General features: G+C 46.5%; 2 protein-coding genes across 2 annotated transcripts in view; one reads left to right on the top strand and one right to left on the bottom strand.

The window, feature by feature from the left end:
- The window catches only part of Abcg8 (ATP binding cassette subfamily G member 8), a 17,173-nt gene extending 12,119 nt beyond the window's left edge, over positions 1 to 5,054 (top strand). Inside the window, exons 9-13 of the mRNA XM_028765085.1 lie at positions 746 to 945; positions 1,474 to 1,550; positions 2,069 to 2,336; positions 3,154 to 3,281; positions 3,368 to 5,054. Of these exons, the coding sequence (XP_028620918.1) occupies positions 746 to 945; positions 1,474 to 1,550; positions 2,069 to 2,336; positions 3,154 to 3,281; positions 3,368 to 3,505 (811 nt within the window). The 3' untranslated portion in view covers positions 3,506 to 5,054. The remainder of the gene's footprint in view (positions 1 to 745; positions 946 to 1,473; positions 1,551 to 2,068; positions 2,337 to 3,153; positions 3,282 to 3,367) is intronic.
- A 4,917-nt stretch (positions 5,055 to 9,971) lies between these two features.
- Lrpprc (leucine rich pentatricopeptide repeat containing) overlaps positions 9,972 to 12,758 on the bottom strand; it is an 86,913-nt gene continuing 84,126 nt past the window's right edge. The window contains exons 36-38 of the mRNA XM_028765119.1: positions 11,924 to 12,008; positions 10,662 to 10,804; positions 9,972 to 10,206 (exon numbers count right to left, since the gene is read on the bottom strand). Coding sequence (XP_028620952.1) covers positions 10,150 to 10,206; positions 10,662 to 10,804; positions 11,924 to 12,008 — 285 coding nt within the window. The 3' untranslated portion in view covers positions 9,972 to 10,149. The remainder of the gene's footprint in view (positions 10,207 to 10,661; positions 10,805 to 11,923; positions 12,009 to 12,758) is intronic.

Genomic DNA, 12,758 nt, shown 5'->3' with positions numbered 1-12,758 from the left:
ATCCTAGGACAAGTCTAGTCCTCCTGTGTCCCCCTGATTCTCTTATTTTCTAAATGAGAATAAAATTGCATTAGTGTCCATGATCATGGAAACAGTCATGTAAGACCCTCAGACCCGGGAAGGGCAGATGCTCAATGAAGGCTACATGCTAACTCGGGCTTTCTGGGGGTCTACACACACTGAGACCTGGGACCAGCTCTATGGTTTAGTAACCAGCCATTTACCCTAAGCACCACACCCCTGCCTCCTCTGATTGGAGCACTCTGGCTCGGTCATACTTCATTTAATTCAGTCTATCCGGATGGCCACCTTATATGGAGGCTTTACCATTACAGGACACACCATGGTCAACATCTTTATGACATATTTGATTTTTCTCTGTAAGTAAACCATTACTGATGATAAAGTCATCATTTGCTGTGTGTGCCAGCCAGAAGTGCCAGTACTGGGGAGGAGATGAGACAAGAATATCTCAAGTTCAATGCCACCCTGGGCTACAGAGCTACAAACCCAACCTAAAACCAAAGCAAGAAAGACAGCTCCCACAATGGTCATATAGTCAGTCAGCACCCACTGAGTTGTCATAGACACTCTGTGGTGGGAATTGCATTGTACACAAGAGAAGATACGGCTTCAGGTGATAAGGTCATAGAGTTTTATACGTTGTTCCTTTTTGACATTTCTTTTTCTCTTCCTTCCTTCCTCCCTTCCTTCCTTCTTTTTTTTCTTTCTTTCTTTCTTTCAGTCGTCAGATTTCCAATGACTTCCGGGACCTGCCCACCCTTCTCATCCATGGGGCAGAAGCTTTCCTGATGTCCCTCATCATTGGGTTTCTTTACTACGGCTATGAGGGCAAGCAGCTCTCCTTCATGGACACGTCAGCTCTCCTGTTCATGATAGGAGCGCTCATTCCTTTCAATGTCATTCTGGATGTCGTCTCTAAATGTGAGTGTCACCTGCCCTCCTCACCAGACTGCAGGGCAGTGGGACAGCCTCCCCATGCGCTGCTCTGAGGCTAACCTCCGTACTCCCCCGGCATCTTGGAACAATGGCTTTATGGAACCATTTCATCATGGTGGTGTAATGAGTGCAGCGACTGTTTTGAAAGTTTGCACACTAATATTAGCACGTGGCACTAATAGTACCGCAGTGTCTTAGTGCTCTCCATCCAACCAGAGTTTGTGTTTGTCAGTGACTTGCTGCAGTCAGTACTGGGGAGCTCCCCAAATACTTGGGGTACAATGGTGTTCCTGTGCCTGTGATTAAAACAGCATATAAACAGATTCAGAAAGTGTAACTACTTTCTCCGGCAGTGCCGGGGATTGAACCCACAGCTTTGCGAGGGCTGGGCAAGTGTTCTGCCTCTAAGACTCCCAGCTTCATATCCCTGCTTTCAATGACATTACAAGAGATGCAACATGGGTAGCACTGTAGACGGCCTTCACTCACTCACTTCCTTCTCCCCATCTCCAGGTCATTCGGAGAGATCAATGCTGTACTATGAACTGGAAGACGGGCTGTACACTGCTGGTCCGTATTTCTTTGCCAAGGTCAGGACTGGGAGAAAGTGCCGCAGGGCACTGGACACACTGGAGCAAAGAAAGTTTTACGGAAACACTCAGCCGTGCAGTCTCTAGAAGAGTTTCAGAGACTTGCTAGTCATTAAACTGTCCCCAGAAAGGCCAGGGCTGTGCAGCAGAAGTGACACTTTTAGAAGCGGGCAACACCAAGCAGAAGGTGCTTCCCTGAGCAAGCCAGGCAAGCGTTTCCGGGATGAGGCTCAGGAGATTGTATGACTAATAAAGCCACACAGCTACACGGTCTGGGCAGGAAGGGTGGGGCATCAGGCTGGGTATTAGCAGAGCGTATACCAGCCGTCTCCATGGAGCACAGTTTGGAATGCGCCTGCAGTGACAGCTTGCTGAGAGGTCAGAGACAGAGGTCTTCCCCGCCACCCCCTCACTGAGAAGGAACATTGACATCCTAGGCGTTGCTACTCTTTAAAACGTCTTCAGATAATAGCAAACACTGGTGTTGGCTCCATATCCCAGGAGGGTGTGCTTTGCAGATCCTGGGAGAGCTGCCGGAGCACTGTGCCTATGTTGTCATCTATGCGGCGCCCATCTACTGGCTGACCAACCTGCGGCCGGTGCCTGAGCTCTTCCTCCTACACTTCATGCTTGTGTGGCTGGTGGTCTTCTGCTGCAGGACCATGGCCCTGGCCGCCTCCGCCATGCTGCCCACCTTCCACATGTCCTCCTTCTTCTGCAATGCCCTCTACAACTCCTTCTACCTTACCGCTGGCTTCATGATAAACTTGGACAACCTGTGGATAGGTGAGGCCTGCCCCCTCTGAGCTTAGCCCCCTCCTTGCGTAGGCCTCTGTGGCTGCTTAAGTGCACGCTATGGGACAGGTAACACGTCCTCGCAGCCATCACGCACACCCAGAGGTCACCTGACTCCCTCACATTCACCGGTGAGCCAGGCCTGAATAGTCCCTCAGTTTCATCATAAGTCTGCCCTCATCACTGAGCCCAGAGTCACCATAATCTTTTGGCCATAGTTGGTGGCCTTTGCAGTGTTCACCTATGCAAAGTGAGCTTCCTGAGGGACAGGTTCCTGTCCCCACTTGTTCAAAGCCTATCAGAGCTGCTAGTTCCTGATGCCCCCGACTCCCCAGCTCTTGTGAAGCCTCCAGCACCTCTGCCTTCTCACTGTGGAGCCAATGGGGCTGTTTTTCTGTATACACCGTTTTCCAGCTTTGATACCCTCTCCTCAGCCAGTCTTTGCTGACATCTGAGTGGAGCTTGCAACTTCCTCCTCTCCCAGCAGAGTGCTCCCCATGTCAGGGTCCTCCTCTCCCAGCAGAGTGCTCCCCATGTCAGGGTCTCTAGTGTGGTGGTGTCTGAGTACCCTGTGAAGCTGAGCACAGGTAGCATATAATGAAATGACTGTCCAGAATAAGCAGCAATCCAACATGTAAGTCACCAATCCTTGGTCCTCCCTCCTCGTCTCTTTTGCCCTTTGGTCCATAGAGGACTCTTCTGGCAATAGCCAGCATGTCTCCTCTCTCCAGGAGAGCCTAAGGCTTGCCCTGAGGCTTGCTCAGGGCTGCTGAGACCACGTGAATAACGTAGCTCTTGCTGTCTTCAGTACCTGCGTGGATCTCCAAGCTGTCGTTCCTCCGGTGGTGCTTCTCAGGGCTGATGCAGATTCAGTTTAACGGACACCTTTACACCACACAGATCGGCAACCTCACCTTCTCCGTCCCCGGAGACACGGTACGTAGTGAAGGATGGGAGTTCTAAATCCAAGTGCTACTGAGGGACAGCATCCTTGGGCGCTCACCAAATGCCTGTGTCTGCAGATGGTCAGCGCCATGGACCTGAACTCACATCCACTCTATGCTATCTACCTCATCGTCATCGGCATCAGCTTTGGCTTCCTGTTCCTGTACTACCTGTCCTTGAAGTTCATCAAACAGAAGTCCATTCAGGACTGGTGACACTCACTCAGCCTTGCTCCCACTGGTGGGACCCTTCTCCTTGGGCTGGCTGCCCCTGAGGAGACTGGGGACAAGGATCACACAGATTTCAGCAGCAGCCAAGTCTTGGTGCTGCAGTGACACAGGACAGCCACAGGATGGCAGTAGAATAAAGACAGTTGAGAGATGTTTCTGCTCACAGGCCTGGGCTAGAGATGGGAGAACCAGGTACTTGGACCTGCAATGTTGCTCATTCATTTTATATGTTTATATAAACAACCCAGTATGGAATGGGAACCAATTATACATGAATTGAGTAGCTAGGTTATGCAGAAATGTTTGGAATCCTGAGAGAATAGTGGTTTATAGCAGAACATTTAGCTTTCTCTTCTACCATTCTCACACTGTTAAGCCACTCCCAGTACAGAGGGCCACTCTTCTCTTATCTCTGTGTGGATCCATGGACTCCAACCCCCAAAGTTGGACAGCTGAGAGTTAATTGAGCATCTACTCAGTAGGTATGGTATAAAGCGTGGTGTGTGGCTAGTGTTTATTCTCAGAACAACCCACTGATGTGAGCAGCATCCTGTTATAGTGGTGAGGACACCGTGGCAAAGACAAATCCAGTTGTCTCAGCTTACAAGCTGTTTTGTGATGGAATCAAAAAGACATTGAGGCCTTTGGGAGTTACAGAGCAAAAGAGCAGGCCTGAGATGCCTCTAGGAACAGTTTGCAGAGTTTGTGTGAGCTCAGCCAGGCCTCAGAGTTGCATCCCCCTCGCTGGGGCTCAGGGTCAGCTTTGAACCTTTCACAGTGGCCAGAGGATGGGCTGCTACACACCCAGGTTGTGTGCTTCATGCCTGTGTTGAGGACCACTTAACCCCCAACTCAAAGCATAGAGCTGGGGAGGGCTTGCTCCCAGAGGAAAACAAGTCTAGAACTGAAAGAAACAGCGGGAGGGTGTTTTAGATTGGGAGAGATGCTCTCCATTGGTTCTCCAGATCCTGACTGTGTCCGGCATGGCTCCTGGCCAGCCTCATAACAACACTGGATGCTGATGAGGTAGGCAGAATCCCAGGACTGCCCAGACCCATGTACTCAGCACTGTGTTCAGATTACACCACTGACCCCAGTGTGTACTAGGTTCCACAGTATACTGTCCTTCCCCAGCAGCCAGTGGCTTCAGGGAGTCCACACATCCCTGCTGCCACCATCCATTGCATAGATGTCACTCAAGAACCACAGAGTCCTTATCCAGGGCAGAGTCAAAAACATCCTCCGATTGTTTCTTTCAGTTTGGAATAGCTAGCTCCTCGGTACCCCCTAACTTTCTAGGGTAGCTTTCAATTTGGATTTAATCTGGTGCATTTCTCAATTAAATCCAGGCTGGGCCCCTTTGGTCAGAATATCCAGAAATGGAATTGGTTTTTCCTTTGCATGTCCCGCCAGGCGGCTCATGGTTTCCACTTGCTGCATGCTGCTGACTTTGATTGCCTGACAGAAGGCACGTCTGCTGGACCCCTCCATGCTCCTCTGTTCCCTCTTTTCATAATAAAGCTTTTGGATGCCATGCCTGGAGACCATGATTTGTTCATTCTTCATCCAGCCTTCCACACTTCCTGACTTAGTGCTATGCATTATATACTTGTGGAATCCCATTTTAATTTAGCAAGTTGTAATTGGTTGCCATCTTTCGTTTGTGTGCTCGGATTGTCCCTGATTTAGCCAGTGAAATACTCAAGCTGACTTCTATATCTTCTTAATCATGTTCCTGTCATTGACTGGGAACTCGGACAAAACAAAGTATTTGGGGATCATCTCCAGTTTTCCCAGCTCTGCCCTGGGATTGGATGCCTCTCTGTAGAAGCTGGACTATTTAGTGGGAAAAGATGGTTAGAAACCAAGATGTGAATAATGAGTCTGTTCTACTGCCACGTATCGCTGCTTCAGGACTCTCAGTGGGCAGTGAGTGAACACATGTGCATATGTGTACTCAGTCCTAACTGCATATATGTTCATGGACATACCCTGTAGTTCATCCAACACTCACTCTATCAGCTCTGCCTTCCCCAGTGTCTGTGTGGGAGACATCCAGCTTCTGTGTGCATTCCTCTTGTGACGAGTCTGTTTGTACTCTGTCTTTGGCTCATTCCTCAAGTATGACTGTCCCTGTATCTGCAGAGCCTCTAGCCCATTCTTCACCCCCTCCCAGATCCCAGCTCTGTTTTGGTGAGCCACTGTCTTTAGGCCTGGATGAAGAAGTGCAGAAGAGGAAGGTTGGCAGCCATATGACTTTGTAAGTTTGTCACTCAGTGTGCTGTGGTACTCAGAACTCAGGGCACCAAAGATGCTGAAACTCAAGCAGTGCTGGTTCTTCAGAGCTTGTCCCCAGAGCAAGAGTCCTCCATCATGTCTTGGTGCATCATAGCTGGTGTTGATGTACCCTAGACTCTGCCTCTGTGGGGTTGTTTGATTGAAAAGTGTTCTCCAGGGCACACAAGGCCTGGGAAGAGCATGGTCTGGGCACTAGGAACACCCAATACTATCCAATGTCCCTTATCCTTCATTGCAAAGGGGTAGAATTTTCTTGTGGGCTGTAAATTTTAACTGTTAAGGATATTTTAGGCTTTTATTTGATAGCCACATAGCCTGTCGTATGCTGTCCTGGTGTGAAAACTGTCCCAACCGCAGTAGACTGGAGTATGTGGGTATGTTCCAATAAAACAGCTTACAGAAGCACACAGCTCCTGGACTTGGCCTGAGGCTTCAGCTTACAGATTCCTGATCCAAAGATGGAGGCTTTAAAATGTACATTGTAAACTCTCCAAATTCAAGTTACACTATTAATGGAAGACTAACAACTAAACTGAAAATAATCACCTATGTCGACTCCAATATTTCTTGTAATTTTTTAAAACCACTCTTGCTCTTATAAAAATTACTTCCCTAGGTTGAGACTACAGGGGTAGATACCCTGCTTGCTTTTTTTTAGCTCATTCTTAAAAATCTTCTCTTGATCTAAGATTAAACTACTCACACACAGAGAACATACTGAAAATTATGTCAAATCCAAGTGGCAGCAAACCTGTGCCCAAGGGTCCTTCCAACACTCAAATTAGTTACTGAGCAGAGCTTGCCCTGGCACAGGGGACCAGCTTCCTTAGGACACACCTGCCATGAGGCACAGGGAGGGAGCCAGCTGCCAAGGAAGCAAGTCCTTGGATATTTTGCTGCTGACATAGGTGTAGTTGGACAACAGTCAGTGTGTGTGCCTGAAAATGTCCTTATTTGCAACTAGTTGGCTCCAATGTCACCTCTGATGTCACTTGTATTTGATAAACTGGCCCTTCATCGAGGGTGGTCCAGGTGAACAGCAGGGGTAAAGAGCTTGGTGGCAGGGAAGATAATGAAGTCAGAAGCCTGAGGCTCAAGCCGCAACACCCAAACCTAAAACAAAAATTCCCAGCCATGGTCCAAAGCAACATTCTGCATCCATGTTAGGGAGGGCAGGCTGGAGAGTGCAGCAGCGTGTGGGCTTCTAGCTCGGAATTAAACAGAAGCATCCAGGGAGTGGGTTGGGCTTTCTCAGCACACGCCAGCTGCCTACTGGCTAGGTGACCTGTTTATTGTATATGACAGTCTTGTCTGTAGAGTTAAAGTGTTCTTTCTCCAAACTGAAAAACAGCTCTGCTGCTCCTTGCTATTAAAAAAAAAAAAAAAAAAAAAAAACCCTTTTTTTTTTTTCTGTTAACTTCATTTCTGCAGCACTGAATCTCTGTGCTAGGTCTGACTTCAGAATACAGTTGAAAGGTTGCCTCCTCTTCTGACAGTAACAAGTATCTGAGGTCACCAACTTACAGATTTCAAATCATGATCAGTTGGCCTCACTGACAGCTTTTGGGTTCGGAGGACTCCTTGGGCCTCAGATCCACTGTCCCATCTGAGCCACGTTTCAGGGACCAAAGAATAGCACATGGAGGGGAACTGTCCAGTGTGTACAAACCTGGAATTTTGTAAACAGAGCTTGCAAGGAAACATGGCCTCAAATCCATGAGACTCATTCCGTGAGACCTACTGTGAACCCACCAATAGGTCTGCAGAGCATTAGGAGAACTGGGGGCCTTGGAAAGAATAAACAGGTGAAGAATGGTTTCCAGTGGCTGCCCAGGGCAGGGTGGGCGAAGATGGATTTCAGCTCCAGCTACTGTCCAAAGCAGCTTGCAAGAGAGGAGTCTGGAGTCTAGTCTGTCTTACCTGGCGCTGATGTTTTTATTCTTTATGCAAAAAAGAAGTGCCTGCTTTGAATTTGCTAATGCAGCCATTTTCTTTATTTGTACTAAGGCTGCATAATGTGGGCTTTGTAAAGTTGGCTGGCCTGAAAGCAGTATACATTTCTAATGGAAACACTCCCACACATGGTTGTACACCAGCAAAGCGATAAATTACTGTGATTTTGGACCTCCTGTGGTTATCAGTTCCCCCACATTTGAGCAAATGTTGCTTTTGCTTAGAAATTCTACAAATATCTTTTTTTCCAGAAAGGCAAATATTAAATGAAAATTGTGCTGAAAGCCACGAGGGAAAGTGTGCAGAATGTATACACTGTAGACTGGAGGCTCAAATTATACCACAGAGTGATTTGCAACATAAAGCTTGTTTATAATTTGCTGAGGCTCGTAAACTTGATTATACCGAGCACTGGCTATTGGATTAAAGGGAAGAAAATGTTTTTCAGTGTAAGATGTCCAGAAACTGGGAACACTGTATTAGTGTGAAGGGCGTTTTGTCGTCTAAACTCCATTCTGACTTTTAGCTGGACTGCCTTATTTTTGTATTCTCATGTTTTTTGTTTGTTTGTTTTTGTTTTTGAGACAGGTTCTGTATAGCCATGGTTAGCCTTAAATTCAACACCTACCTGCCTCTGTTTCTCAAATGCTGGGATTAAAGGCATCCACAACTATGCCCAGTGGGAAAGACTGAAAAATACATTTTTATTTTACATTTGTTTTGCCTGCATTTAACTGTACCATGTGCATACGGTGTCCAAGGAGACCAGAAAGGGGCACTGGACACTCTGGAAATAGAGTTACACACAGGTAGTTGTGAGCAATCATGTAGGTGCTAGGTGGGAACTGAACCCAGGTCCTTTGCAAGCGCAACAAGTTCTTTTAACCACAGAGCCATCTCTCCAGCGCAAGGAAAACACTTTAGAAAGCCCTAGCCATCTGACTTACTGCTGTGAATTTACACAAACTTAGGTTTTCTTATCGTGATAATCGGGCAAGAGGGGTGCCTGGTATGGTCATCAGCGCTTAGGGGCCTTGGAACTCAACACAGATGACGGAACTTAATGTGACCCTGCAGGTCTGAGGGACCAAGAGCCAGAGTTCACCATCTGTCCAGAAGGTAATGAGAGATGCATGCAGCCAGGGGAGCTTTTGACAGGTCACACTGATGGCCGAGAGAGCGCTTCTGCAGAGCAGAGGCCCTGAAGGGCCTGTGGAAAGCAGAGTCTAAGACCATCTCTGCAGTGCTTAGAAAGCGCGCCTCCCTTTGGAGTGTCAACACGTATCCCAACTCAATTCTTTTTGCCTCAGACAGTTTCTCTACATAACCTTGGGTGTCCAAGAACTAAACAGGTAAATCAGGTTGCCTCTGCTTCCAGTGAGGGGATTGAATGTGTGCCACCACGCCTGGCTCTATTTCTCAATTCTTGGCAATGATGCTCCTCAGAAACATAGCTTAGCACAGGAAACAGCTAACTAACCTACTGGTTCTCCACAACAAGCCAGACATCTGATGAGGAACTTCTTCCCAGGATGGAGTTCACCACACTTTTACTAAAAATTCAAGGTTACAGTCCTTTGAGATGGCTTCGAGCCATCATATAAATATTTGATAGGATTTTTTAAAATGGCAGTTCACAAGTACTAAAGTATATTTCATTCAGAGAAATTCTCATTTAAATTATACTGGCTTTGGTAATGGACATACATTTACATACATATAGTTTTTAGAATTGTGGACTTTGCTTGCTTACTGAGGATAATTCCCAAAAAGCCATTTCTAACATTTTGCTGATGACATCATCATTTTAAATCTGTTTCAAAGCCTTACGTGTAGACTCTAACAAGCACAAGAATGTGGGACTACTGTCTATTTTTAAATTTGACTATAAACCAGTATTTTGCTTATTCCCTTATGAATCACAGTAGCTTCTACAAACAAAATCCTGAAACCAAAAAAAAGTCATGACCAAGATTCCACGGAGAAGGGGTTGCTCGAGCAACTGTTCTCAGTCAAGGAAGGGAGGGTCCTTGGATTTCAGAGACCTTAGAGAAAAGGTCATCAGTTTGTGTTTTAGAAAAAAGGAAATAAACAAAAAAAAAACTAAAAAGGCCCAGTGACTAAGCACATATTCCATATTCTTATTGGCAATATGGTGGTGACTGGTGTATTTTACACATAAAAAAAAATACATAAACACTTAAGTTGTCATTTGTTTATTTTTCCTCTCAAGTACATTTTAGAAATAACATTTAGACATAGGCGCATGTATGCAGACACACTTGTGCAGACACACACATAGACACACACACACACACACACACACACACACACACACACACAGAGAGAGAGAGAGAGAGAGAGCTGTTCTGCTTTTTTCATGAAGGGTTTTCCCTTGCTTCCTTTAGTTGCTTTATGTAAAATCCAAAGCTTTCCTGTTAAAGAGAAAAAAGAATGACGGTTATGAGCAAGCGGAACAGACTTTAAAGCCCGCAGTCCGTGAGCACGGGGCCACAGTCCATAGGCCGCAGTACTTTACTGGGCATTCCTCTGTTTTGCAAACTGTCAAGTTCAAAAGCCTCAAGTTCCAAGTTAACCTGAGCACCAGGGCTAAGTCATACATACTTCATGTAGAAACTGCCTAAGAAAGTTAGATAGAGCCACAGCTGTCGAGGCCCGGAACACCTGTGTTTACCTCATGCCCAGGCCACTCCACCCCAACACAAGCACACTGCTTAGGCTACCAGCTCTCTCATGGATTCTCAGAGACCTAAATCTTGGTAATTAAGTATTCAACCTGTTTTCTCTTCACACTCGTAGTCATATTTAGAGTATACTTAGACATCCATAAATCCATGGAGGTATTTTCTCTCTTATCAAGAATACTCACAGGGGGCTCGGTGAAGGGGACTGGCTCGCCAACATCCTTGAGCAAAGATGCATAGCGCTTCAGAAACAGGTCATTCAGCTTCACGTTCTTTGCTGTCAAATGCTCATACAATGCTTTAGCAGAGGCCACATCTTTGTCTAAGACTGAAGGAGTTAGAGGAGAGAGATGACTCGCAGGTGAAGAGACCCTCTTTTCCCTCCCACCCTTTGCTACCCAGGCACTCCAGGGTCCAAGACAAGAGACTGAAAGCTCCCGTAGGAGGCCACTAAGAACCCACAGCTTGCCCACTCCTCCCAGTCTGCCTCCACGGTGCTCACTGTGAGGGAAAGTGAAAGGGTAGGCAGGCATGGAAAGCCCGAAGAACACCATTCATGGCACCAGGTATATCTAGCTGAGGACCCATGGTATAAATGCAATGATCAAGTTCTCAACCATAAAGCATTAGGCTGTGACGAGCAGGGGTTAGCACAGAGGCTCTCAGAGGGGAGGAGGGGAAAGACGGTGAGGCTCAGTCAGTCAGCTTCCCTGTGTGAGCGGCGCTCCTGCTGCAAGGCCTTCATTCTGCAGGCCTCGGTCTGCATCTTTATCTGCCCCTGCCCTCATCTGTCAGTGACCCCTCCCCCTTTTAACACATTTGACACTATCTGTTACTTACATAAGGAGGTCTATGATTTGAGGAGCTTTTTAATACTGCAAGACTCCATGTGGGAACAAAGAATTGACTTACTAGTTCTTACAGTAAGTCAGCTGCTCTATTGTACCTGAGTGTAGTGCGCAGGTCTGAGAGTGGGGCACGGACACATCAGCACTTTCTCCGCCCAGTGACAAACCTGAGACTGGCTCCTTTCTCATGGACCGTCTGTGAACAACGATGGCCAACAGACTGCACTCCAGCCGGGGCGTGAGATAAGCCCTGACCTCAGTAGAGCTACATGGAAGGGCCCTGACGGAGCTCAGAGGCAGTAAGAGGCCACACTTCTGCCCTGCAGGGCAGGCCTTGTGGATGGAGAAGGAGCGGTCCTCACAGGGAGTTGAGAGAACTGCCAGGGCTGCCTGGGATATTCTGAAGGTGCTTGGGAATGTTTTACAATGTTAAAGCTCTAGGAATAACGTCATACTTTTCTATAGTTTAAAAATATATTCTAGAACTAAATGAATAATTATCTGAAATTTAGGATTATTCCTTTGAGCTGAACTCACAGTTGACTATACTTAGAAATATTTACACCACTTGAATAATGTAGTAAGATTAAATTTATTACCATAGCTTTTCATGCTGGAAGAATATACTTTATCATTTTCACGTAGCTCAGGAATCAGTTCTAACAAGGTTTTCAGAACTGGTGCCTAGGAAGGCAAACAGAAGTGACACTCAAAAGCAGCCTGCAGAGCGCTAACACACACAATGTAACAAATGCCTATGGCACAGCCAGGCCAACCACTCAACTCAACGGATCATGTGACTTCTCTGTATCTCAGTATTGGATGTTAATCTGATAAAACACAGCCAGATAAACATCATCATTTTTAATAATAAAGGCATTCTATTTATATTTCTGAGCGCTTTCAAAAATAGATATAAAACAAATCAAACAAATCAAAGGACTGAACACTTCTTTTATCAACTGTTAACTTATCAAAAAGTTGTAAGATCACTTTACAGAAATAAGTTGTATTTTAACGTAAGAAAAAAATCAGGACAAACTTGAAGATGAAAGCTCTGCAGCGCACCCTATTGGGTACACGGAGCAAGTGCACCTTCACTGTTTCACTGGAGGGCTACTGCAGAAGCGGGCCCTGTTTCCTGCAGACAAGACAACGCGCTGCACTATCAGCAGTGACCTTCACATATTGCTTACCACGTCCTATCTAGCTGAATTACCCACTGGACTGTCAACGCACCGTGGTCACCATTTAAAGGCCCTCACTCCTTTCTCAGCATATAGTCAGATCACACGCAGATCCACCTGAGGCTCTCCTGACCTCCTTCCTGCCCATCTCTGAAGGAAGTAAGACTGAGGCTCCTGTCAGGATTTGGTGCACCCTAAGAAGGTTCTACCATCAAACAATACACCAGAATCCAAAACATAAAATAGG

Source organism: Grammomys surdaster, unplaced genomic scaffold (genome assembly GCF_004785775.1).
Source record: "Grammomys surdaster isolate TR1022 unplaced genomic scaffold, NIH_TR_1.0 149, whole genome shotgun sequence".
NCBI lineage: Eukaryota > Metazoa > Chordata > Mammalia > Rodentia > Muridae > Grammomys > Grammomys surdaster.
This window is presented reverse-complemented; position numbering and strand designations above follow the sequence as displayed.